The sequence below is a fragment of the Pelodiscus sinensis genome, chromosome 8, assembly GCF_052426305.1.
Source record: "Pelodiscus sinensis isolate ZL-2025 chromosome 8, ASM5242630v1, whole genome shotgun sequence".
Lineage (NCBI taxonomy): Eukaryota > Metazoa > Chordata > Testudines > Trionychidae > Pelodiscus > Pelodiscus sinensis.
Window position 1 is genome coordinate 36,131,199 of NC_143059.1, and position 27,753 is coordinate 36,158,951.

Here is a 27,753-nt window from a genome sequence, read left to right on the forward strand (position 1 = left end):
GCTTCAATAGGAGAGACTGAAGGCGCCCTACATCAGACTATTCCATAACCCAGAGATTAGGGTTTTCACATGAGAGTTCCCTTCCCTTCTTATGGAGAGGTAATATAATATGGAGGAAGTCCCCTCCATCCTGGCTGAATAACCTAACCACTGGGATAAAAGTTATATGGGAGGGCCTCCTCCTCTCTCCCAGAGCTGTTCTGTGTGACCCTCTGAGTATGCCAATGTGGTAGTATCCAACATACAATATAAAGCCAAAGCCTAGATTCCTCAGAATTTCTCTGGGACTCAGGCAGGAGCCAGGCACCAGGATACCCAGAGTGAGGCAGAACTGTGCATACCAGAAACACAGGCAGCCAGAGACCTTTTTAACTGAAAAAACCATAAGAGGTGAGGGAGTTCAGGTACCTTTGAGGTTCAGCATGAGTTCCCTGAATTGGAGCCTAAAACCTGGACTTAGGCACAATTTTATTTAGGCACGTAAGTACCTTTGTGAATCTAGATCTCTGATATTATAATGACGGGTGGCCTTAACAATAGCATCAAAAGATGCCAAAAATAGAGGATAACTTGGAAGGAAAACTAGTGAAGACAGTTGCAAAAATATTCAAGGTAAGCCATGCAGACCAATTTGCCTTTTCCTTAACATTGCCCATTTTTAACACCAATCAAAGGCCAAAAACATTGAGTTACTTTACTACTTATGTGCATTGTCTCACCTTACTGTCTGTACTTGTAATTTACTCTGCCATTAACATCACTGCTCAATTAAGCCCTTTTGAGCTCTCACAAAATTATCTTCAGAGCTCAAAATGTTGCTTAATATTGCTGTGTATTAAAAAAAAACCCTAGAAACATAGTTCAGTTATGTTAAGCACTAGCCCAAAAATGCTGAATTGCCTAATGAAAAGTTTCAAAAATAAAAGCTTTTTACACTTTTAACCGTGCTTTTGGTACCAATAAAAATAAGATATAAAATGAAATGTTTCTAGTAGGTTGCTGAAATGTTGCTGCTGCAGGAATGTCTTTCCCTGGGTTATGATTTAATTAAACTACAGATTTAGTAACCTAGATCACAATTGCATCATTTCTGATTGTTCCCAATCCTGCATTATTTGTCTTGTGCTAAGCCCTTCCCCTTTCAGGAATTGGCTGCTACTTCTTCTCAGTCAGAACACCCTCTCTCATCACTCTGTTGCAAGTAGTTTTCTATTTCCTTCCCTCTATTGTGTCTTCCTAAGAACCAGTTGTTAGATCAGCAGGAACTGTATCTTCTTGATTCTTAAAGCACTGCAAGGGGAAAGTGCATTTCAATCAGAGATAAAATTTACCACTAAAAGGCAGCGTCAGCATCCCATCATGCAATTTCCTGTGCTTTGATATGGCTCTAGTGCACAGTAAATAGCAATCCCTAATGCTATAGGCATTATTGGCTGAAGCCCCTTGAGATGAAATTGAACTCACTTCAGTAATCTTAAAACAACATGCATTTCTGCATGTTTATGTGAGTGCACTTCACAGGACATTAAAGCTGCCGTCACATTTAATAAAGTGCTTCGTACATCCCAGGAGAGGAAGTTACAGCGAGTTAGTCTCAGAGGATAAATAAAGCAAAACAGTGATTTGGAAAAGAAAGATTGTGAACGTCAACTAAGCCAACCTTTACATGGTGCCCAAGAGTCTGGGCTGCCAATGTTACAAAAGGGAACATATTGGAAAGTGACTTGTCACAGAAGTTGTGTATGTTTGGTTGGATTAAAGAGGAGTCAATAGAACTCACACACGCTAAGTGTCTCCTTGGCTGTAGGGGGTCTAGGAAGTGCATTCATTTTCTTTGATTTAATGAGTATGATGCAGTGTGCGGGGGGGGGGAGGACACAGGAACTAAAGCTAGCCAGTAGGTACCTTACTGTATAAATGTACAATGATGCAACTCTCTCCCCTCAGAGAGTGGGTTTTAGTTTACTCAGGCCTTCTGTCACATTATTTGAAGGTTGTATTCAAGATTATCTCCACGTTGATGGAAAGTATATTGAAGGCATTTTGTTTGTGGCCACACTAATTTATGGTTCTTTGTTTTATGTATAAATACAGGCAGGGCAAAGCAAATTGGGGAAAAAGTTGAGCCTCTCCTCCCTATTAAGAGCACCCACACATTAGAATTTATCCTTTCCAGAACTGTTGAACTAGTCTGAGAGAAAAGGAACAGTCCTCAAGTTAAGGAACCTCCCCATTCATATTTAATCAACTCCGGGATCTGCATGGGAAGAGGTCTAAAGTAAAGAGGGATCATCGCAGTTCACATGCATGTCAGAAACAATGATAAGTGTATATCCATGGATAACATCAAGGTGTAGAGCTAGCAAGCTATTAGTATAATTTAAGCTTGAATTCAGATTGGCCTTCATTTAGATTACTGGTAGGGAGAAGTTTCAGTAAATATCAGCTTTAGAAAAAAAATCCTATTTATTTCACTTTCACATGGACAATTCATAGATTCAGGCAGATATAAAATCAGTGTGTACAAGATGTGTCACAATAACAGACTAGAGATCATGCAGCACCTTCAGAAAAATTAAAATTCTAGAATATGTACAAGCAAGCGCCGCATTTGAATATTTACAACACAGTAATTTACTGCAATTAGTCACAAAGTAGTTTCCTAAAGAAACAAGCCTCATACTCCAGCTCTAGGAAGAGGAAATAGCAGAATACTTAGTGTAACCTCTGAATCTGTACATCCTTAGAGTGGAGCTGCCAAAACAAACAATGCACTGAGCCCAGAGAACCTCTCCCAAGTCCATCACAGTGAGGAGTGGTGTTTAATGTCTTTGGCAGGTATGCAGTCTGGAAGAGTTGGTGGTTGCATAATCTCTTTGTAGCCGGCAGGACAGACCTTCTCCACAGTAGCAACGCTGGAAAAGCTCCAGGCCATGAGCGCCTTTCCTTCTGTGTCTGGTGCATACTTGGCCTTCCTTAAGGACAGGTTTACAGATTTTGGACCAGAAGTGACGAGCACAGCACAATCCAGCAGCACAGTCAGAAGAGCGGAGGCAGGTGGTACTTTCCTGACCTTGGAAAGCGAAAAAAGTGATTAAAAGTCTGTGGTCAGTTGTCTGGAGTGCAGGAGACCTAAACAGAAGCAACTTTAACAACTGCAGGACAGTGACAGACTGTCTAGAGGGCTTGTCAGAAAGCTGAGCAAGGGAGAGCTGCAGACTAACTAGCAGCTGGATCCCTGCCTTTAGCCTCACTGCTTCCTCAGGATGGTATTTAAGGGGTTGGGCTGTGCCTCAGTTAAAACCCCTTTAAGATGAGGTTAGTACTTTGCGGGAGAAGGGGAAGAACTACTCCCACCCGCCCCCCTTAGTTACACGTGCATTGTAGGAGCCACCTTACCTTTCAGGTGGGGTAGCCGGGAAGACGATGTGGTCCTTTTGGGATGCAGGTCTGGAATGCTATGGTCGCTCTCGATGATGGTCTCCTCCATCTCCCCGGGGTTGAAGTGGCCTTGCTCCGTGGGCACGCACATCCCTGCGAGGGCAAACAGGGCAGGAGTCAGCACAGCCTGGGTCAGGGACCGCACAGACACCCGCGCCCGGGATCCCCTCCGAGTCCAACCATTGCACCTGCGGCCGGGCCCGCTCCTCACCGTTGTTGCAGTAGTTGCCCGGGCAGCACATGGCGTGGCGCAGGCAGCGCTTCCGGCGTTTCCTGCAGGCCAGGCAGAGAGCGGTTGCGGGACTGGCCCCGCGCGGAGCGCTGGAGCAGAACTCGTCCGGGGCGCAGTCCTCGTCTTCCGAGCACGTGTAAGGCTGCAGGGGAGACACAGCTCAGTGAGCCGGGGGCCAGGCGAGCCCCTGGCGCCCCGCTCACGGGGAGGGCACGTACCTGATGGGGCTCGACGGGCTGGTGCTTGTTACCCTCCTCGAGCAGGACCGGGTCTGCGGGCGCGGCACTGCCGGAGGAGCCCGCTGGTCCGGTGGCGCCGCCTGGCGGCAGGCTCTTGATAGCGTTGGAGTTGAGGCTGGGGCCGAACGCGGCACCGGCCCAGGCGGAGCAGCACAGAGCGGCCGCCAGCGCCACGCACAGGCGGGCAGCGCCCTCCGCGCACAGAAGCAGCAGCATCCCAACGCGGGCGCGGATCCGTCTCGCACGAGGTAAGGGTCCCCCCCCCGCGGTAGCTCCACTCCTGATGGGCAGGGCGCCGCTGGAGCCAACAAGCCCTGCGTGGTGCGGAGAGAAGTCCCGCACAGCTACCCGCCACTGGGAGCTACCTACCTGGCTAGTGCTGCCTTTATACACTTGGGGCTGGGGCTCGGTCCCGCCCCCACGGGGTGGAGGCAGGGCGCCACAGGCCAGCCTGGGACTTCAAAGCGAGCCCCGCGGGGGGTTGCGCTGCTGCCCCCCACAAAGGCTCTTTCATTGGCCGAGTCCCAAGATAGGGATTTCGCAATCGCCGGCGTGGCAATTATCAATGAATTCCCAGTCGGCTGCTGCGAGCTCAGAGCGGCGTCTCCCGCTGAGCTGGGCTGCGGGCACCAGGGCGGCCCGCTCTGTGGGAATCGCATACACAATTGTGAGCCAAAGCCCTCCTTTCAGCCCGTGTTGTGTCACAGCGCCGTACCCCGCCTTTCCTGGGGCCGCTAGCCGTATCTGGGCCGCTATCAGCTGCCCAATCCACGTTTCCAGTCGTCCCCCCCCCCCTCGGCACAGCGTGGGCGTTTGTGTATTGGGGAAAGGGGGAGCTGGGAAGCCGAACATTGCGCGGCTCTGTTAGGTAGCAATTTAACGGGGCTCAGTCGTGTTCCCCGAGGGTACTGTTTGAGCCGGCGTTTTTCGCTGTAAATAATCTTGGAACAAAACAATACACGCCTCATTTCCACATCAAACGATGCGTAAGAATGAAGGCGACGCTTTCTAATTACCCTTTGATGGGATATTTAGAGGGGGCCTGGCATCTGTCAGTTGCAAATTAGCGCAAGGATGGGTTAGCCTGTACAAATGTAGACAAGCGAAATAGAATCTGAAGAGGTCTGGTCCCCATATAAAGAAGTTTGTTGTAACTTTATTCAAATGTTTTTCTCGACTGGCAGCATTTGCCCCCTCCTTATAATGAGAGACACTGTTTTCGGCATCCTGGCGCTGCACTAGCCTTTGATCTCCGTTGTATGTTTAACTAGTTTGACAAATTAATATTATCGGGTCAAATAGACTTTTAAATAGCCCTTTAAAACAAATCTAAAAGCAAGAGTAGTCCCGTGGCACCTTTAGAGACTAACAAATATATATATTATCATGCGCTTTCGTGGGCAAAACCTACTTTTTCAGATGAACTTGAGCCTCAGAAGTGGGTTTTGCCCATGAAAGCTCATGATTATATTTAGATATAGATAGTTTGTAACTTTAAAAACAATCAGTAACCCTGTGGCACTATATAATATCATCTAACACGGCTACCCCTCTAAGACTTGTAAACAAATCTAGTTTGATTAACACCTTGTGATAAGGCCCAGCTGCCGGTCCTCTTGACTGTAGGTAAAGAAGGCACTGCTGGGTAGCACTTTCATAACTTTAGGACATAATTTACAGGGTGACTCTGAGTCCACAATGCAAAGGGATGCAGTTACAAAATAATCTTTTGCTGTGAGGAGGTGCCTTAGCATCCCTCATGGATGGGGAAGGGCACTTGACTCGTGCTACTCTCCCGCTCTAGCCGGATGTTAAATAACCGCAGCAGCAAGTGCTCGTATGAGGTTACTACGATTTATTTAAAATTTCATAACAATATTTCTTGGGCGAGCCTGCCGCCTCTGGGGCAGGGGAGGGAACAGTGCGGGGGAGGAGTGCGGGGGGACTGCACATTTAAGATGCCCAAACTGTAAGCTTTCCACCTGCCAGGCAGGCTTTGAGGTACCAAAGGACGCTATTTCCCTTCTTAATAGAGCTAGTAATGCTGTTTGGGGCTTTCAAAACACATTGTACCATCCCACGGCGGCATATACAATCAATGGTCTTGAGTTGTAGCCTCTTCTCGCACATTGACTTCAAAGGAACAGTTCACTCCTCTAGAGTTACTGCTCTGATTAGAGGCAGGATCGGGCCTTGTCCTCTTAAACTTTCCAAGCAATTTTATCTCGGATGACAGGAAATAAACAGAAGCTTGGAATAGCTTATTAAGGCTTTTCCCTTCGGAAGAAACTCTGTTTGAACAGGGGGAGTCACGTCTGACGAGTTACGGCGCTCAAGCGCTATAGCTGTGGGTGCCAGGCTCTCAGAGAGATAAGGCGGGTGAGGTCGGTGGTACCATTTATTGGGCCAACAAGACGAAAGGGACACGTGTTGCATACACAACGCTTCTCTTCACATCTCTGGAGTGTGGTGGCTCTATGGGCAGAGTAAGGATTCTTTTATAACGGAGCGCCTAGGGAAGCCAGGGTGCTGAGGTGTGAAAAGATGAGGCTGACGGCTGTGTGGGTGAAGTGGACTCCCACTACAGGACTCAGCTACTGTACTACGCAGCACTGTTCGCTCAGCGGGAACCTTTAAGGTCTGACACAATCAATTCCCAAGACCACACAGGTATCGCTTTAATCCTCGAGTCCTTTATTCCCGCCCTTGGCTGCGCGCGCTCACACACTGAAGGCAGGTGTCGCCGCCGCTGCTCTCAAAGCAGGATTTCCCTGCGGTACGGGCCAGTGCCGGCCTTGGGCTTGGACTTCAGTGACATGCCCGGCTAATCACCTCACTCGCGCGTCGTTACTACGGCGGCGCCGTGCCAGCCTGCACGTTACACACATCCTATTGCAGCCCCCACCCCTATGGCGCGGCGTCCGGGCGATGGGCAAGGCGAAGTGACACCCCTCCCCTCAGTGTCCGCGCTGTGAGCTGGACGCCAGCTAGTCGAGCCCACTGGTGGGGCTGGTTCGCAGCTCTCGCTGGACTTGGCTTGCCGGGCTCCCCGCACAACGGGGCTCAGCGCCGTCTCTGGGGCCGGGGCTGTGTTTACTCTGCGCGTCAAGCGAAGCTAGCCGACTGGCTCGCTTTGATGAGCGCACATCAAAGGCGCCGGGGACCTTAGGTTTTAATCAGCTGTGAGCCTCAATGGCGAGGCCCTGAGCAGTCCTTTCGCTCGGGCTTTGCGCAGACACTGTGCTCAGCACAGCCTCGGGGCAGCGTCTGCCCGGCCGCAAAGCCGGTCACACGCCAGTGCACGGCTCGCTGCTGGGTTGCAGGGTCAGTCCCTCTGCCTGCCTGGGCTGGGAGGGCGGCTCGGTGTGAAGCGTTTCTTGGGGACTGCAGCCTGCTGGCGCGGGGACTAAACAGTAACGCTCTCGGCGCCCTCGTGTGGGCGTTTAGCGTCAGCTTGCGGAACCCCCCGGGGTTTCTGGGGAAGACCCGCAGGTGAAAGCGGCACAAACTATACATGCTCATACGTCACTTTTAAAGTGCAAATGAAAAGCTCATTCAACGCGTGGGACCCGCCTTTCGCTGCAGCCCTGAAACGTTTTAATAATAAAAACGTATATGCATAAATAGTGAACTCGCCCTGCTCTGGACACCAACAGCATGCTAGTGGAAGGTCAGGACTCTGGGATGCGGGCACGGCATAGTTGCGAGCAGGACGGTATGTTGAAGCATGGCTCGTGATTGACTTTGGTCTTGTTAGTGTGGGAAGATTATTTTTTAGACGTGTTAAGTGGTGTCACAATTAAGGCTGATAAGGTGTCTGCAAAGCCTTCTGTGAATGGATTTGTAACAACAGACTAAAGACTAGAAACCGATCACTATGTGAGGGATAACCAACAGATTATTTTTGAAGTGGGGAAGTAAGGCTTTTTTTTTTTCAGACCATAATTACACTTCAGTATTAGGGCAGGTGATAAGTCTGCCAATCTGCCTTTACTGGTTTCCATTTTCTTTATGAGGGGAGAGGGCTGGGATCAAGTTGGCACGGTCTCTAAACATAGCCAAGCCATTGTCTAGGCCCCATGTGCTCTACATGTGGATGAATGCTTTGGTGAAAGAGACTGTTGGGTCACGGGGAGGGTTGCTTCTGCTGACTTCTTAGATATCCCTGAGTGTTCAAGCACTTTTTTCTGTTGTTTGTGCATGGTAGAGAGTCCCTGCCTCTCTCTCCCCCCACCCCTGACTAAGAAGCTTCAGGGGATAGCCAAGTTAGTCTGTACTGGATAAACTTAAAAAAACAACAAATGGTCTGGTAGCACTTTAACAAAACATGTAGATGGTATCATGAGCTTTCTTCAGATGACCTGTGCCCATGAAAGCTCATGATACCATCTCCATGTGTTATTAATCTATAAAGTGCTACCAGACCATTTGTTGTTTTTTAAGTTTATCACGAAGAGTTTGGATTACTTCTAAAACACATGTAAAGGAGAATGTCAGCCTTCCTCTTAGTTTTTCTTGTGGCAATAACACAAGTTTCAAATAGAGGCCAGCATGTTGTACTTTTCAGTCCTAAAGATTAGTTAGTTTTTGAGGCTATTTCAGTAGCAAGGGGAGAGGGGACTGAAGTAGAGATTTGAAGAGACCTACCCAAAACAGCGCATGGGATTTTCAAAAATACTTTTAAAAACCCTACCCTATATGTGGAAAAGTAATTAAGTTTGAGGTAGAGTTCCAACAGTCTCCTCAAGTAATCTTAGCTCAACATTTAAGGCTGGTCCAGCATTAGGGACTGGTTAATTTGAGTGAAAGCAAAAAATCGTTTCACAGGCTCAATGCAAAATATGAGTATTAGCTCTCTATTTAACAGTACACCTTCAAAGCATTTGAAATAGAGAGGCAGGATCTTAAAATATTAACCAGAAATATTAATCTATTTCTACCCAATAGAAAGAAGGGGGACTAAAGGAAAAATAAGATAGCTAAATCTGATAATTTTGCAGGGGAAGCCTGGCAAACAGCTATAATAAACTGGACTGCTGAAACTATCATCAGCATGAAAATAGTTTTGAAAATAAAAATGAGGCAAAAATATTTTAACTGGTTACATAGAACCCTTTTTGTGTTGTCCTTGTCTAGTTGCTAGATGATAGGCATTGGGATTGAGAGATCCTGAGTAACAGGAAGACTTTATTACCATAATTTATGTCACTGGCAAAGAAAGAGAAAGAATCTAGCATAGAACTTGAGAACCACAAGGGCTAGAGTGGAGCAACTGGAGATTTATGTACTTACTATTTTATGCTATAATCCTTAAACTCTGTCTTGATGATAGCCACAATAATGTTATGGATCTTGTAATTGTGGCTCCATTCCTCAGAATAGTACTGCACATGGTTTCTCCTGACTCTATTCATGGTGACTTGAGGATAGTAAGTAACTTTGCAGAATATCTCTAGTGATATGAAAGCTCAGGACCCTTGGTACATAGGTTTTTTTTTCATAAAGCTTCATGTAATGATTATTTTCCTTAGGGAAAAAGGCTCTAGGTAGTGAAAAAACACTTTCTATAAATATTCCTCATGGGATAGTTGTGTCTGCCATCCAGAGTGAATTTTTCTCGCTGATCCTTTTTTTCCTTCTATCAGCAGATTGTAGACGAGAGTAGAAAAGCACTTGCATTTGGGGGATTGATAATTAATGTGTGTGAAAATAAGAGAATAGATTTTCTTACTGATAATTTATTTTACTTCTGAAACTTAGAAAACCATGTAGTATAGTACCATGAGCTTTTGTGGGAAAAACCCACTTTTTTAGATGAGGCTATTGAACACATTTTACTTTTAGCACATGAACTCAAGCCCTAAGTTTGCTACTTTGCAAGATCCACATTTGCTACCAGAGATGAGGAGATCAGGCAGTAATTTCTCATATCCTGAGCATAGTGGCATTAGAATAGTTTTTAAAGTGTGGTTGATGGAAGCCATTGGATAAAATTGTAAATCCTCTATATGATGGTAACCATTTCTCACCAGCGGATGCTGCTGTATCCCTAAAACCTGTAGTCCCAGCCCTTCTGCCAAAGTGTTGAAGAATTAATGGGATATTTTATTTACAAAGCTGAAATCTACATTACAGGGTTGGCTTTAGGTTTGAAGTAATCCACACTTTCTATGGCATATTGTCCATAGTCACTAACCCTAGACATGCTCCTTAAGGGACAGGCATAACAGACTACTTTCTGTTTTATCCTCATCAATTTATTTTCATTTACCTAATATGCATACTATTTATGGCCAAACAGTATCCTTTGGGATTCAGTTTACTTCTCTTGGAAGTGTATTTGTTTTCAGTATGCATGTAACATTTATTTTTATATGTGTGTTTCACTGTCTACAAAATATGTCAATTCTTTTACAGTTGCTCATAATTGTACACACACAAATAGATGATACCATAAATATATTCAAATATGCCATCTAACATATCTGTCACCATGGCAATCTCACCTCTTCAGACTGGTCACCTTGTACATACTTTAAATAAGGACATGACTGCATTAATGCTAGAAGAGTACTCACTCTAGAAGTCCTCTCTAACAATTATTAGATTGTGTCAGTGCGTATCATCATAAAATAAAATATGACTACATTTTGATTTGAAGTACAACTTGTATAAAATTAGAAATTTGACATTGAATATATCAAAACAGTGTTCAAAAGTAATTATTTTTATTTCAACTCTATAAAGTATACAACAGGCACTCGGCAATTACAGCTGCAGGGAAAATACAGAGCAAAACAAAAGCAGTTAAGTTTATGAAAAAAAGTTCTTAAATCTACATCAAAAGAGTGCATCTGGTCAATGACCATTTGATGACAGACATTGTATTTTGACAAACAAAAAACTCTTTCATGTAGAAGCCATTGTAAGAAGAAAACCAAAGAATTATAGCCATAAAGATAAAAAAAAGTGTAAAAATAGCATACATTGGGGTAAGTATGGTAGGCAACTCTGAATGAAATTTCCCTTTGCTAGTAAAGCCTGAAACATTTGAGAAATTGTCAAAGTCTCAGTGCTTCGTCTGTTTGTGTAGTAGACAGATACGGAAGAAGAGAACTAATAACACACTTTCAATATTTAGCTTTCTAGGTGTTGAGAGCTTGCCTCAGAAATGATTTGCATATACAAGAGCTCATATAAAGCACTGATCCTGTTTTGTTGAGTGGTGCAACAAGGTATTTCTTTTGTAGTCGTTGGTTTCACATTGACATGTGATTTTGTTTGGTGTAAATCATAGTTAATTGCTAATCATTTATCTGCATGGAACATTTCTAATGGAGTTTATAAAATATGATATGTTAGAACTTTACTGCACTATAGTTTTTTAAATCTGCACAGCTTAGCAAAACAGGAATACCTGTATACAGACTGATAGTATGTCATATATTAATTTGACCTGCACATACATTTATACATTTCACAGAAATGACGCTGTATCTCATTAACAGATTCACAGCTCTGATACATTTAACAGAAATAAGAGAACAACTTCATCATTTCTGTAATTCATCAATATTATATAATAAAGGCTTATAAATTGTTAGCAGAAAGAACTGTAAAACGTAGCAAGCTAAGAAAGGACAACATTTTGAGGTGTGTTTGTCTTTGTCATGCAGCATAACACCAAATTTGTATTTTTATAGGATGCCATGAATTTAAGGCACTTGCAACAATGCCAAATAGCTAGATCATGTTCTAAACTATGGGACAGATGAATGAGAGTACAGTTGACAAAGTTCAATAATACTGACAATTATGACATTAATTCAAGTCTACTTTGATCTAAAACATTACATTACAAATAAGAAAAATGAAGTAATAATGCCATGGAACACTAAATAAAAAGTTATGTGAGTACCACAAAATATCAACACGAAAATATCTATTTACATAAATATTTGCGTATGGTCCTATTGTTAAATAAGAGGTTTTTTTTAATGAATAACATAGCAGTGTAATGAGCTACAGATAATCTTTATCTTATGAACCCAATGCTAACACACTTGTTTTAAATATGGTAGCTGATTTCTCCTTATGTAAATACATCATCTTTTCATAGATTATAAAGGAGGCATAAAAAAGTGGAAATTAATTATTGTGAATGTATAGCTGTAAATCAAATATATTAATTATAAACAAAGGGGTTTATTCATATACATATAATTTAAGTTATTTAAAATATACTTGGTAAAGAAGATTAAAATTGAATAAAGATTTAGCAAAATAAATTTGTATTAATACACTATCACAATGATATCTAAATCATGTATGTGGTACAAGAACAAAACTGGTAGGAACAAATAAAAGTAATTGATAACAAGCTTATCGTGAAACTTTGTTCTAGTAATGTTTTCAGTTCACCCAAAAATTACTATGATGCTCATTTTTCTTGGTGATTTTCAGTTTGTTACTGATAGTTATTATGGTATGAATACTTTTGGATTCAACTATTTAGAATGGAGATTGATGACAGACTTCGCTTCTTCATGTTCTTATGTATAACAAGAAAGTAAGTTAACAAATTAAACAAGTTTCACAGTCCAGTGAAGCCACATGACTCCATGTCAGACAATGGGGCAGGGAGAAATCCAGCTTTAATGCAGAAATAAGGTGAGTACAGGCAGTCCCCGAGTTACGCGGATCCGACTTATGTTGGATCCGCAGTTACGAACGGGGATTTTCTCGCCCCGGAGGACTGGAGCGGCGGGACGCCTAGTCCCGCCGCCCGCCTCCTCCGGGGCGAGAAAAGCTGCTCCCCATCTCCCTGGTCTGCTGGAGGAGCCAGCAGACCAGGGAGACGTGGAGCAAAGCGGCGGCGGACCCGGGCCGGACCGCGGCGCTTCCAGATCAGCGCCGCGGTCCGGCCCGGGTCCTCCGCCGCTTTGCTCCGCGTCTCCCTGGTCTGCTGGGGGGGGACGCAGCTAGTGCCCCCCCCCCCCCAGCAGACCAGGGAGATGTGGAGCAAAGCCCAGGGCCTGTGGTAGAGCAGGTGGGGCGCTGCCGGTTGGTCCCGCAGCACCGCTCCTTGGCGCTACTGGACCAACCCGGCAGCACCCCAGCTGCTCTGCCCCAGGCGTCCTGATTCAGCCGCTGAATCAGGACGCCTGGGGCAGAGCAGCTGGGGTGCTGCTGGGTTGGTCCAATAGCGCCGAGGAGCGGCCGCGCTACTGGACCAACCCAGCAGCACCCGAGCTGCTCTGCCCCAGGCTGCTGAAACTGACCAGCGGCTGACTACAGGAAGCCCGTGGCAGAGTTGCTCTGTCCCAGGCTTCCTGGAATCAGCTGCTGATCAGTTTCAGCAGCAGCTGACTTGGGGACGCCTGGGGTTCTTAAGTTGAATCTGTATGTAAATCGGAACTGGTGTCTAGATTCAGCCGCTGTTGAAACTGATCAGATTCAGCAGCGGCTGAATCTGGACGCCAGTTCCGACTTACATACAGATTCAACTTAGGGACTGTAGGTTTGTTCTTATCTTGTACGTAACCTGGGGACTGCCTGTACATTTTTTTTTTTAACTAAGATGACTATGTGATTGTTTTAGCCCTAATATCTACTGTCTGCGTTCAGACAATTTTAAACATTTAACGTATGGATTTAAAATACTAAGTAGGTGTTATACTTGTTGTATACAAGTAGTTCCCAGTAGATGTTGTTTTTAAATGATTGCTTCAGCATATTTAAATATTAATACAATGCCACACATGATTAATGAGTAACATAAATGACCTGCAATTATGTGGTGCTGCTGATGTCCTACTGTACATAACTGTAAAAATAAATGATATCGACTAGTTACACAGTCTTACAGTAAATGAGGCTTTCCAGTCTGCTGGCAAATTGTAGACATGATGTTGGTGCAAAATCTATGGATGTCCTTTATGACTATGAAAACCTACTAAAATGTATTCATGGGCGACATTCTGTTACTGATAAATCCCCTACTATTTGCTTCCCCTATATTTACAGGTAAAGATTAAAAACCCACAAAATCTTCACTAGGGACCTGTTCCTCTTAAAGTTAATAGAGAAATGCCCATCCATTTCAATGGGATAAGATCAGAGCCTAGATTCCCATGCTTTGAAAAAATCATGAATGCCATTTAATATGCTAATGTATTAGGATAGATACAGTGGTCATCACAGAAAACTATTTGCTAACTGGTACCATACACTGTTACTTGGGATTACCGTAATCTTTCCCTAAATGTAGAACAGGAGACAGCCATAATAACTGTGTGGTACCAAGTGAGGAAAATGTTGATCTTTTAACAGCTTCAATATATGATGTGTTGGAGCACAACAAATTAAGTCACATATTTTTGACTCTATAACATTATATAATCAAATGTGGCATCATATGCTGTTCCAATGAATATAATAAGGTCCTGGTAAAATCTATTGAAAGTTCGGAAAACTAATGCCTCTTATAAGTGTGAGGAGGTAAACTTACATTCTCTCAAATAAACCTATGATTAGTTTACAGAGTTTTTTTCCCTCACATCAGTGTAAATCAGGAGTGACTCAGGATAGCGGGCTAGAAGCATTATTTGTCTAGCCCAGTACGGCCATTCTTCTGTCTGCTGACAATAACCAATGCCAGTACCCCAAAGGGAATGAACAAAACCCTCTGTTTCCCATTCAACGCTTCTGGCAAACGGAAGCTATGGACACCAACTCTGCCCACCCTAACTAATAGCCATTGATGGACATACATAGTTCTTTTTCTGAACCCTCCATTGATGTCCTGGAGTCAGTGATGTAAAAGCAGTGGAAGTGAGAGAAGAATTCAGGCCTATAGTATCCTTTCTCTTTTTTATAGCAGTGGCTATATGCTGTAGCCATTGCATCACTAAAGTGTCTGTGTACTGCAAATTATATATGCTAGCACATCTCACACAAACACAGTAGACCTGTGTTGCTCTCTCAATCTTCCACTTATGTGATGTGCCATCAGAATCTCATCCATTGCAAATAGACTATTAGGATTCATTGTTATCATACTGTGTTCTAACTGAAAACATTGGTTTAGTTACATTTTTAAATATAGTGATTAAAAATATAGCCAAAGTCATCCGTAAACTGCCCTAGTTATGGATATATTTTAAAAGAAGCAGAACAAGTAAGAATACTATGTTGGCTCCTAAATACTGCAGAGTAAAAGCGGAGATGATGCAATATGAAGTCTTAAAGGATTTTCTGATTTTAGAGCATCATTAAAAATGATGTCTCTTGCTACATATCTCTGAAATGCTTGTTGACCGCTGAACATTTATAGTCATAGATGAAAGACATACATAGCACCTATACAGAATGTTACGGGTCTTAGATTTTCTTCCTTGGGTTCTAAAAGGTAAGTGTTATTTTAAGATCAGTCTTTATTTCTAATAGATAATTAAGAAGATCAGTTGTTGTCATTCTATTTTTAGGACCTTTATGTAAGCACATTTTTTATATGTAAAATGAATAATTTTATGATTTTTTTCATGCAAATATGTACTGTACCAAAGGAAAAAAGAAAGATACTAATTACATGTTCTCTGTCATATGTGAGAACTGACCCATACCTGCCTTAACAGTTCTCAACAGAATCTGTAGCAGTTGTGCTTTTGTTATATCAGCTTAAAAAAATCTGTCAGAAAGAAAAAGGAAAGGTAACATTCAGTCTTGTCATGAACACTACTTTGACGTGAACTCATTGACCAATAGTTGTGTGGTCCTCCTTTGTTTTCACACTGGCCTGCAGTAAAAGACCCTACAAACTCACTCTGAAGTGTGGGAGTACCCCAGATTCTGCACTATAGAGAGCTATAGTACATAAATAGTTACCATTTGATCCTACTGATAATTCTAGCTGTAAAATACTAGCTTTAAGTGTATCTTACACTATTATCTTTCAAATTATAATTAGAGCATAGCAAAATAATTGCAGTGATAGAAAACACATTTCTTTACTGGTGAAAAGGCTTTGCTTCAGGACCACCATGTCAACTGCTATTATAAGTTCAAACAGAAAACATGTGAAGAGCACTATTGTCATCTAAGCAATAAGTCCTAATGCCACTGTAGTTACTGTAGCAGCATCAATCAAGGCATCATGGTGACCCCGAGCACTAATCCTCCCCAATTCCTTCAGTTTTGCTGGCAGCCATGTCTTGGGAAGCTGTCTTCAGCAAGGCAGAAGCAGGTAAGAGAAATACATTAAAAGTCTATATCCCATCCTGAGTTGTCATCAGGTGGCGGTTCATCATTGTCCTCAGGGAAACTGTCGAAATTGCTTGTGTCCGTCGGAGAAGCAACCTGCCAAATGAACAGTTCATGTGTTTGCATCACTTGTTTGATTTGGGATCTTTAGAAAGACCATTCTTTCAATATCAACATCATTCACTAACCTGAAATATTTTATCTGTAGAAAAACTCACTAGTTTGAAAGCTTTTACTATTGTAGTGATATTTAAAGAAAAGTAAGAGCAAATACATTTGTCCCTTGGCAATACTGTCATCTAAAAGCTATCACTGCTAGGGTATTATTTAAGGTTTTTAACATTATAACAAAAATTAAAAAGTGCCTATGCTGAGGTTTATGTGCATTTAGTGTAATTAAAAATCTGGTAGTGCAAAACCCCAAAACAAAACAAAACAAAAAAAACCTAGTGGTTTTTTCAAATCAAGAAAATAAACAAAGATGTAACATCAAATAAGAGCTCCATACTACTCCACCACACCCATATAATCAAAGTATACCTCAACGGTATCCAAAAATGCACACAAATACTCTAGGTTGCATTTCTCTAGTCTGGCACCCATGGGACCTGACCAGTGCTAAACTGATGAACTAAGTAGCAGAGTCCATTTAAATAAGGTGGTTCATCTTCAGCAACATCAAGAGAGTGAATTTAACAATGGGGAAAGGATTAAGTTGAATATTCAATTTTCCTGTAGGTTCTGTGGGCAAAGAGCACTCAACTGCAAAAGGAAACTAACAAGTATTATAGCTTGTTTCTTCTGGAGTCTATTCCCAGTTAATTATAACTGACTAGTCTATAAGTTCTTCACAGAGGATGTGATGGCTAAAAAAAAGTAGAGGCACAAAGAGGAGTGGAAGAGGAATTAATATGTACAGGAAAGTGCACAAAAACAGAAGAGCAAAAAGAAAGAAAACAAAAAGACAGAACAAAGAAGAGGAAATGTGGAGAGATAAAAAAATCAAGTGAACCTAAAGTAGAAGAGAAATAACTCAGTAGTGATAGGCTCACCCCACTTCAACTGCTGGGAAGAATATCACAGTGCAAGTATCTTCAGACAAGTTTCTCTGCATGCTGTTACTTTTACTAGGCATATTAAAACCTTATACAAGCTACACAAAGCAAACCATTCCTGATTGACTGGCAAAGACAGAAGTAAAAAGCGTACTTACACTTGGTATAATGGGAGGTGTCAATGTACCTTTTCTTAACCCTTCCCAGTTAAAGCCCTCAAACCATCTAGAAGGGGGATAATGTTAGGACAAATCAAGATGTTAGATAGACAGTATAAATGTCACTATAACACAAAACATTAGTGTTATAATATAGCGGAGAATAGATTTTTAATTCCTTTAGGAACTTTCTTCAGATCCTTTGATTTACATTCATTTTTTTGTTGATTTTATGAAATACACCTTTGTAGTTTTTTCTTTATTCAAACCAAAATATGTGCAGAAATCTTGTGATATGAAGGGGTTTGTCAGATACATGATTGGAAAATGGCAGTGGGAGACATCCTCCTGACTGCTCAGGGTAAGACCTAGCTAGTCTTTTCTATAGTTGTCCCGACAGCTTCTTATCTCTTGCAGGGTTTTTGTGGGTTCCAGACTGCAGGCCTGAACAAATTATAAGTGACTAGCACAGAACTGCCCCATAGCTTTTGTGTGGCCTCCACTGTCTGATTAGATAGGAGTAAGGGGTTGCTCAAATAGTTAAGCAGACAGTGTGTATTCTTGGCTCGCCCACCCACATACTGGCCAGCACAGCTGAGATGATAGAGGAATGATGTGGGGGACAACTTGCTACTGATCTACTGGACTACCCTCCTAGAGCAAGGAGGAAGCAGTGAAGTACTTGAACGACTTCCACATTGCAGAATAGAAAGGCAAAATCTTTTGCTCCAACAGATGCTGGGCACTCCATGGTTTGTTTTACTGGCTATTTATATGTCAAGCAGAGTGGAAACAGCACCTATCACTAACCTACTGATACCAAGAAGATCAAAATCAGTTGATGAAATATCAGAGCAGTGGTCCCCAACGCGGTGCCCGCGGGTTCCATGGTGCCCGCTGGGGCATTTATGTGTGCCCGCCGAAACATCTGGGCTGGCCCCGCCCCCAGCGCGTTGCACATGCGTGGTGCCGGCCCTGGGCGCAGGGCGTGTGGGCGGCCCCTACCCCTGGCGCGCGGCACATGTGCAGTGCCAGCGCAGGGCGCGTGGGCAGCCCCTGCCACGGGCATGTGGCACATACGTGGCCCCACCCCTGGAAGCACAGCGTGTGAGCGGCCCTGCCCCCGGACGCCCAGCACGTGAGCGATCCCACCCCATGGCGCCCGGCAGCCACGAATGCTTGGGGACCACTGAGTTAGAGGCTCTGTATTATCCGTATCTTAACTCTAGGGGCAGAGGCACAGTTTAAAAAAAAGCAAAAAATGATTTTGGAAACTGGTGGCACATACAGGGAGGTTAAAAATAAACAGATAGTGTGGTATTCTGAATGAAAGAATTTTTTAACTTGAACTTGCATACAAATAACATTTTGCAATATGGAAAATAAGAGTCATTGTGTGCCACATGAAGGATAGAATAATCCCCATATTATGAAAGAACTACTGCCATAGTGTAAAAACAACCCAACATCCAAAATACAAATTAGAAAAGAATTGTTATGTAAACTATTTTGTGTCTGAATGAACAATTTTTCTATTTGAAAGTAATTGATAATTGTGATACACACTTACTTGTGCTTTTGGATATCTTTTACTCCATTTTTCAAGTTCCCTAATCTTTCTGATGGATTATCCCTATAAAAAGAATGATAAAGTTGTTTATTTTTAATACAACAATCTTTATCTTATGAATAAAGAAACAAATCGGTCTGAAAAAAGTTACTTACCTGCATAGTTTTTTAATTAAATTAGCAGCATTTTTGGCAATCTTCTTTGGAAATTCAATCATGTCAATCCCTCTTAATATGATGTTATAGGTCTTCATGGGATCTGGGCCTGAGAAAGGTGGACTTTAGGAAATGGGAGGGGGGAAATGAAAGTTAAATGTCTGTCTTTAAAACATATATCTCATACCATCCTATTATAAAACAAATCAGAAGAGCTAAATTTCAGAAGTAATAATATTTCTCCTCTTGGGGTCTGAGGAAAGTTGAAAGGCTGGACCATTAACATTTTATTTTCTATCCTTTAGGATGTTCTCCAGAATGTCTCCTTCTGTCTCAAAAGTTCATGCCATGGTAATCCTTTCTACAGCCAAGGAGTTCTGTGGTTCAGTCTGGACTTCATCAGTGATGCTCCAAGTGTTGGCCAGGAGAGAGCATTAAAGAACAAATTAAAGCAGTCCTTCCTTTGTATGGACCAACCATCCTTTTCCAGCAGTGATTCCATGTCTTGCCAGCCTAAGAAGCAAGGGGCTGAACGCAGTCCTGATCTCAGGCCTTCTGTTTCCTAACTTACTTTTGTATTTGACTTATTATATAATAGCTTTTAAAACAGCACAGGATAGAGGATGGAATAAATGTGCTCTTCCTGTGTTCCTACTGGTGTTGCATATGCTCACATGCCTCAGTGCATATAACAAAATGTATTCCACACATGAATGGAAAAAATTAGAGGGAACTCTGGTGATAGGTAAACAAAATGTCCGTAAGTATGGATGGTTCAGGTTGCTTATTTTGGGTTAGAAAGGACTTGGGGACTGGGGGAAGGAAGGGCAAGGGATGAGGCCCAGCAGCCCCAGGAACAGGGTATCGGTGCTATGCGTGTGGGGAAGTGGGACAAATAGCGGCACAATGCCCAAATATCGAGGAACCTATGCAGTGTGATCTTGGGGATTTGACGAGATCATGCAGCTTAATAAAACTGGTAGGGGTAGCGATGGCCCTGCATCAGTATACCCGGCAGGTAAAGATGAATGGCATAGAGACCACGGTACTGGTGGACTCTGGGAGTGCTGGGACCTTGGTTTTGGGACAGCTGATAGGGCAGGACCAGCTGTGCCGGGCCAAGAGCACAAGGATATCCTGTGTTCATAGGGGCATTGGTTATTGCCCTGTTATCCCCGTGATGTTAGAAATTAAGGGGAACAGCACCTAGGTGGCAGCCAGGGTTGTCCCAAAGCTCCCCATCCAGTCGTGATCAGGCGGGACTTCCCTGAGTTTAGCAATCTATTCCCTACAGAGGAGGGAGAGGTAGAAAGTTCACTCCCAACCTGTTTTCCGAGCCTGGGAAGCCATGGAAATAAGGCAGGAAAGGAGGGCTTCCAAGAGCCTGGGCACGCGAATCTTGGCCCAGAAACTAAGACCAGCTCTAGTTGGACTGGAGGCTGAGTAAAACATAACGGGGGGTGACACAAGAGGCCGGTGAGCCTGAAGCTGGGCCCAGTTCGGCAGGGCCCCCAGGGATGGAAGAGGCTGAGGACTCCTCAGAGTTTGGGCAGATAAGGGCCTCACTCAAGAATTTTGGGCAGGACCAGGCCAATGATCCCACGTTCCAGAACATACGCAAAGAAGTAGTGGAAGTAAATGGGGTCCCAGTAGAAGGAAGAAGCAAGGACCCAAGACCATATTATATACTTCGAAGAGATCTGCTATACCGAATTGTACCATGCCAGGAACTGGTAGTGAAACAGCTATTGGTGCCTCAGAAACACTGGAGAAGTGTGCTGGACCTGGTGCACAGCCATTTGTTTGGTGGACACCTAGGAGTTGATAAAACATTGGATCAGATCCTAAGAAGGTTCTATTGGCCTGGTGTGTACATGGAGGTCTGGAAATATTGTACCTCCTGTTCCGAGTGCCAACTGCATGGATCCCAGCCACACCCGAGAGCACCTCTGGTGCCCCTATCTATTATCGAGGTCCCCTTTGAGCATATTGTGATAGACCTAGTCGGCCCACTAGAGAAGTCAGCTCGGGGGCACCGGAGCATCTTAGTGGTCATAGATTACACTACCTGTTACCTAGAGGCAGTGTTTCTTCAAAATACCCATTCTAAGACCATTGCAAAGGAATTGGTTCAGATCTTTTTGAGAGTAGGGATACCCAAGGAGATCTTAACTGATCAGGATACTTGTTTGTCTCCAAGTTAATGAAGGAACTGTGTGTGTTACTCCATCTCAAAGCCCTGAGGATGTCAGTATATCACCTACAGACAGATGGCCTCATTGAGCACTTCAACTGTACCTGCAGGGACATGATCCAGAAGGTGGTGAGCTGGGACTGGAAGGACTGGGATGCCCTACTCCCGTACTTCATGTTTGTCATCCGCGAGGTTCCACAGGCAACCACAGGATTTTCTCCATTTGAACTATTGTACGGGTGCAACCCCCGAGGCATCCTCGACCTTGCCAAAGAGGCTTGGGAGGAACAGCTGAACCATGGGTGCAACATTATTCAGCACGTCCTCCCCAAGGACAGGATCACCCAGACTACCCCTGTAGTAAGGGAGAACTTGGAAGAGGCCCAACACAGCTACTATAACGGCTGTGCGACAGTCTGGAAGTTCCAGGTGGGAGATTGGGTAATGGTACTAGTCCCGACAGCAGAGAGCAAACTCCTTGCCAGGTGGCAGGGACCCTATGAAGTAATTGAGGTTCTAGGAGAAGTAGACTATAAGGTATAACAACCTGGTCGCCGGAAGATCAAACAAATCTACCACTTGTTGAAACCCTGACTGGACCAGGAAGTACAACTGGCTGCCCTGGGGAACATGACACCAGAGGAAACCCCACAGAAGCAGGTGGGGATCTCCCCAGAGCTAGCCCCAGGCCAGCAGAAGGAAGTTCTAAATCTGGACCGACATTCGGATGTATTCTTGGCTCAACCTGGCTGAACCACTGAGGTCACAGACCCAGGTTTACAGGTAAATGTGAGGCCCTACCAGATCCCAGAGGCAAAACGGGAGGAGATTAAAAAGGAAGTAAAGAAGATGCTGGAACTGGGCGTCATAGAAGAATCTCACAGCCAATGGTCCAGCCCCAATGTCCTGGTACCTAAGCCAGATGGCAACCTCTGATTTTGTAATGATTTTAGGAAGCTGAACAAAGTGTCCAAGTTCGATGCCTGTCCCATACCCCGTATAGATGAATTGATTGATAGGTTGGGAAAGGCCCGATTTCTGTCTACCCCTGACCTGACCAAAGGGTACTGGTAGATTCCCTTGGCCAGGGAAGCTAGGGATAAGACAGCCTTTGCAACACCCAAGGGACTCTATCCTCCCAGGTTACACAGGGCCCCTGCGAGATTCCAAAGGCTGATGGATAAGCTACTACAGCCACATCGCATATACACAGCAGCGTATCTGGATGATGTCATCATACACAGGCCAGACTGGGACATGCACCTAGAGAAGATGGGAGCTGTATTAGACACTCTTACCGCAAACCCTGCTAAGTGTGGTGTGCGATGGGTCTAGCAGAAGCCAAATATCTGGGGTATATTGTAGGAAGGGATGTAGTGAGGCCTCAGCTAAATAAAGTAGCGGCAATACAGAATTGGCCCCAGCCAGTCCAGAAAAAGCAGGTCCAGGCATTCTTTGGGCTAGTGGGGTACTATCAGAAATTTAACCCCCACTTTGCCTCCAGAGCATGTCCCCTGACAGACCTAGCAAAAGCCTGTGGCCCAGAAGTCGCGAATTGGATCCCGGCAGCAGACCTGAAGACAGCCTTGTGTAGGGACCCGGTACTTATAGCCCCTGACTTCAAGAAGGAGATTTTTCTTCATGCCTCTGAAGTTGGGTTGGGCACCGGGCTGTCCAAAATGGTCAGAGAGTAAGATCCCTCCATCCTATACCTGAGCCAAAAGCTCCTACCAAAGGAAAGAAATTATGCTATTGTGGAAAAAGAGTGCCTTGCCATGAAGTGGGTGATGGAGAGTCTGTGGTGGTATTTACTTGAACAAAAATTCATCCTGGTTATAGACCACGCTCCCCAACAGTGGATGCACTGGAACAAAGACAAAAATGTCTAGTAACACAATGGTTCCTGTTCCTTCCACTTTCAAGTGAAACTTAGGGCTGGAACCAAGCATGACAAGATCAACAGCCTGTTGAGGGTGCACTGCCTGCCGTCCCAAGAAGCCCAACCCCATAGTGTTCAGTAGGGGAGGAGGATACGTGACAGGAAAGGTTAAAAGGGCAGCTGAGACAGGGTGGCTGAAAATTAATTAAGGGCCAGGTGAGCTGAATCAGGCTGCCACAAGGCCTCTTTAAAAGCCTTCCCTAGGGGAGAGGGCAAGAGGGGAGAGAGAGCTGAGGAGGAGTGTGGAGAGGAGCAAACAACCAGGTGATGAGATTCAGAGGAGCGGAACAGGAGGAATCACCAGTCCTCCTAAAGGCTACAGGGGGAGGTGAGGAGCTTGAGCAGGGAGGGTTGAAAGGCTTCCTATTCCCATGGGGCTAGAGGAGGACTTACTACTCAACCATGACTGGCCCAGGGCTTCAGCCCAACACTCCATTCTTTATGCTGAGGGCCAGGAAGGTCAAGTGCTAAAAACTCTGCAAGTGAGTGTCATGCTGCAGCCCTAAAGCTGTGGGATAGTGGACAGAACAGGGGTCAGGGACCCAGGAGTGGGACTGACCTTGCCACACAATGTATACAACATTTAAGAGAGAAGTTGGTTAAGTTATAAATAGATGCGGAAGGATTTTATTTTTATTGGTAAATGTCAGTAAACTCTGTACCAACAGCTCTTCAGAATGAACACAGGGCATAATGAAACTCTTTGTTATGTACTTAATGCAATGAAAAATATTTTCATTGATAAATTTTCAAGCAGTATTTTTCTTGCTTTGCCTCTCTACAGATTTAGATTGATTTAATGAATTTACTTTTGTCTATTTCGACATGTGATGTTGACCATTTGCATTTTCACTGTTAAAGCTTTAATTTTTGAATCTCAAAATCAGTTGTCATTAAATAATTACTAGATTCCCTTATTATTGATGCTCATTACCTCCTGCAACCATGAAAATGTAAATAGATAAAAACAGAATAACATTCTTAAATATAAATATTAATATTATAAATTGAAATGATTAAAATTGAATTATAGCTAATTGAACATGTTTAAGTAAAAACAAATTACTCAATATGATATGTGCTCTCGAGTTTGTCCTGATGATATAGGAAGTAAATTATACAAAGTCACAAATATTTGAAAAGATGCAGTTTGTGGTCTATTTTTAGCACAAGTGCTGATGGGGGAGGGTGGGTGTATTGTTAATTCTGAACACCCATAGGGATTAGAAATGGAACCATTTAAAGTGGAATCTGGATATGCCTTTCAGTGATCTGATTTATGTTTTTTTTTTTTAATGGTAACTTAATTTTGACCTTTTGTCATCATTAAGGGAGTATACAATCCAGAATCTGTGATGGTTTTTAATGTTAGCTGCGTTTATACCACCTAACTTGTTGAGTCTGTTTTGTATATTCTATCCCAAACGTGATTTGTTGGTGGTGTTTTTAACACTTTTTCAGATTCATACAGAAATTTGATGCAAATGGAAACATTTGAATCAATTTCTGAATAACTGAAATATTAAGTTTGTATGTATAAAAATTGTTCAAATGATTCTGCAGAATAAAACTGCATAATTGAAATAATGAAGTTTTTTCAAATGAAATTCTCAAGCATATAAGTATCCCAATGTTAAGGACTCAGCTCTCTACTTTGTCAGTTGGAGTTACACACACAGAATAAAGAGTTACTCCTATAAGCAATGAAGGAGACGTTGATGGCTCCACATACTATATGAAATAATTGCAGCTTGTGTATTATAAATTTTCTGGAGCTTGCAGTCTTTCATGCCCCTCATGCTGTTTTCAGCCAAGAGTGGAAGAAATACTAGCTGTTGACTCAGAATAGCTAAGAAACACAAATTGCTGGGCATGCCTGTATCTTGGCCCAAAGGAGAGAGCTAGTTAGATTTAAAGGATAAGGAGGAAACAGGACTATGTCCCTGTTCCAACTCCTGCAGAGCTGGCAAGATGTAAGTGGGAGAGCCTGCTGGGTCCTCTTTTGCCCTCCACTAGCATATATCTCAAACCTCATCCTGAATTCTGACCATAGGTTCTGCTTGATGATTTGATGCCTCATTGAAGACACACTTAACTCTCTTGGCATTGTTGCTTTATATACTTGAGAGCTGAGGCAACAGTTCCAGGAAAGCCCTTTATGTGCTGATGTCTTGAGAAATACTTAGTGAGTTTGGAGAAGAGCAGAGTCTAAGAGGCATGATATAAGAACATTCATGTGTCATTTTGATGTAAATTCTTATCTGTAACATATTAAAAAACAATCTAGAGATGCTGCACCATATCAGAATTGCCTAATCTCTTTCATATGCTGCTAGTTTCCACTGCCCATGGGTGAATTGCAATTTTTTCTCCTCATCTCCCCCTCCTGCTAGTAAATGCAGCTCCACCTTTCTCATTAGGAAATCTGGGCGGGAAATGAGGGTAGGTTATAGTCATGAGTTTGGTGTCACTTTACATGTTTTCATGATAAAACTGTAAATTGCCTTGTGACTAAATGCCTTGTAATTTGATAACTGTATGAAAGTGATCTATGATTAAACAGCAAAAGTAATAACAATTAGATTTATCAGTAAAGTTTTCAGACTCTTGTATGCCATCATCACAGATACCGGCTTTGAGTCTTCCAGTATTCTAATCAAAGTGACAAAGGCAGAAATACTCTGTAATTTGCTGATCTATTTTTATCAGCAGTTCCAATTCCAATGCCCATACCTGCCAGTCAAGAGTTCATACATTAAGATTCCCAGTGACCAGTAGTCTGCTGAAATGTCATGACCTTTGTTCAAGATGATCTCTGGGGCTACGTACTCTGGAGTTCCACAAAAAGTCCATGTTTTTTTTCCAAATCCTATTTTTTTTGCAAAGCCAAAATCGACCTGTGAAAGGAAAGGAATTCCATCAATGCAGAAAAAATAAAGGACATTTCAGCAATGTGTTCTGTTCTTCTTAGAGAAGCAAAGCAGACATAAAGGTTTCCTCGTGGGAATATTATCATAAACCAGAGCATGCTAGGTTGTTAAAAATAAAACAGACAACCACAGCATGACTTTTTTTCCAGATTTAGCTTTCATAGTACAAACTCCAGTGCTTCTTTTGAGATAAGAATAGAGAATGACAATGAACCAAACATCTCTTCATAGGTTGTTAATGGTTATGATAACTAGATCTGTTCCAATAAATCTTTTAATCAATCTCTGCCCTATTCAGGTGATGTTGGACATTTGCACATGGCTCACATTTCTTTCTTCTAATACCAAACTTCTGTTTGAGTAATGAACTATTCATGTCAGTTCACTGTGGTCAGATCAAAGAATAGGCCCAGGATAGGATGAATGGATCCCTGCCACGTGGGGTATGCTTGTTCTCCTTTGCCTAATTGTAGTTCTTGGGAATTGTTCAAGTGGCATCAGTTACCATAGGAAAAGCAAACAATGAGAAAAAAATCTTTGTTGCCCATGTTTTTACTTCTTGATTAGTTGATGGAACCATATCACCAGGGATATGATCAAGGGCTGCCAGTGGAACATACAGGTTGCACCTCTGAAATCTGGCACTCTGGTCCTACAACAGCTGGACCATGGATGCTCCTGGACCAGAGAGTCCAGAAGCCTAATGGCAGGAGGGCCAGCAGTTCAGACCAGGGATGGAGTAGCCCCACAATAGTTATGGGGTTGTAGAACCCCAGCAGCCTGTGGCAGTGCAACCTTGGCCATGAGCAGCAGTATGGGGCTGGATGCCAGAGAAGTGCAGCAGCACAGAGCCAGGGAAACCTGGCCACCTGTGGTAGCACAGGGCTGAGGGCCAGAGAAGCCCAGCAGCACGCAGCAGTGCGGGGCCGGGGAACGTTATCCGCTCATGCACTGCGGGGCTGAAGAAGCCAGTCCACCCGTGGCAGTGCGTAGGCTGGAGAGCCTTAGCTGCCCGCAGCAACACTGAGCCAGGGAAACTTGGCTGTTCTCAGCAGTGTGAGGCCAATACCTGGGCCAGAGAACCCCGGCCGCCCATGGCAGCCTGGAGTTGTGGGGTAACGGCAGCACGACAGACAGCCCAGCTGAGGAGGGAGTAGGGGGGCCAGAGGCAGGAGGTTCAGCTGGCTTCAGGCAGGTGGCAGGGGACACCTCTCCTAGTCCCACAAATTCTCTCATTTGGGACCAGTCAAGTCCTGGTGGTGCCAGACCAGGGAAGTCCAACCTGTAGTTCTAAGCTTTGAAAATGAAAGTATCAAGGGAGACCCTGAGGTTTCACTTTCACACAACAGAGTGATACAGTAAAATAATTTGTCACGCAACTAGGTGACAGCACTATGCTTCAGTTATTCTGGCTTTTTCTAACAGCCTGATCATAGGTGACACGCACCCGCCCATCGCACCCCAAATTGTGTCAAGCTAAATTCCAAATCAGGACTTTGTGTGCATCTAAAGATATCAAAATAAATCAATTATTATAATCAGACTCAAATCCATACTTTTATATTCCGTAGTTGATTGA

At 43.5% G+C, this 27,753-nt stretch overlaps 2 protein-coding genes and 1 long non-coding RNA gene across 6 annotated transcripts in view; 1 reads left to right on the plus strand and 2 right to left on the minus strand.

Annotated features, from left to right (window-relative positions):
- Positions 1 to 2,447: 2,447 nt before the first annotated feature.
- On the minus strand, positions 2,448 to 4,128 carry DKK1 (dickkopf Wnt signaling pathway inhibitor 1). The gene is made up of 4 exons (XM_075935056.2): positions 3,892 to 4,128; positions 3,653 to 3,815; positions 3,400 to 3,534; positions 2,448 to 3,073 (listed from the first exon to the last, which is right to left on the minus strand). The coding sequence occupies exons 1-4, from the start codon at positions 4,126 to 4,128 to the stop codon at positions 2,823 to 2,825; spliced, it is 786 nt and encodes a 261-aa protein (XP_075791171.1). The 3' UTR covers positions 2,448 to 2,822.
- On the plus strand, positions 4,022 to 19,759 carry LOC142830406 (uncharacterized). The gene is made up of 2 exons (XR_012905619.2): positions 4,022 to 4,160; positions 19,417 to 19,759. It is a non-coding gene; the product is annotated as an uncharacterized LOC142830406 (long non-coding RNA).
- The window catches only part of PRKG1 (protein kinase cGMP-dependent 1), a 935,506-nt gene continuing 921,132 nt past the window's right edge, over positions 13,380 to 27,753 (minus strand). For all 4 annotated transcript variants that reach the window (XM_075935047.2, XM_075935046.2, XM_075935053.2 and 1 more), the window contains 5 exons: positions 25,978 to 26,141; positions 19,112 to 19,234; positions 18,957 to 19,019; positions 17,387 to 17,453; positions 13,380 to 16,269 (listed from right to left, as the gene is read on the minus strand). In XM_075935047.2, coding sequence (XP_075791162.1) covers positions 16,171 to 16,269; positions 17,387 to 17,453; positions 18,957 to 19,019; positions 19,112 to 19,234; positions 25,978 to 26,141 — 516 coding nt within the window. In that variant the 3' untranslated portion in view covers positions 13,380 to 16,170. The remainder of the gene's footprint in view (positions 16,270 to 17,386; positions 17,454 to 18,956; positions 19,020 to 19,111; positions 19,235 to 25,977; positions 26,142 to 27,753) is intronic.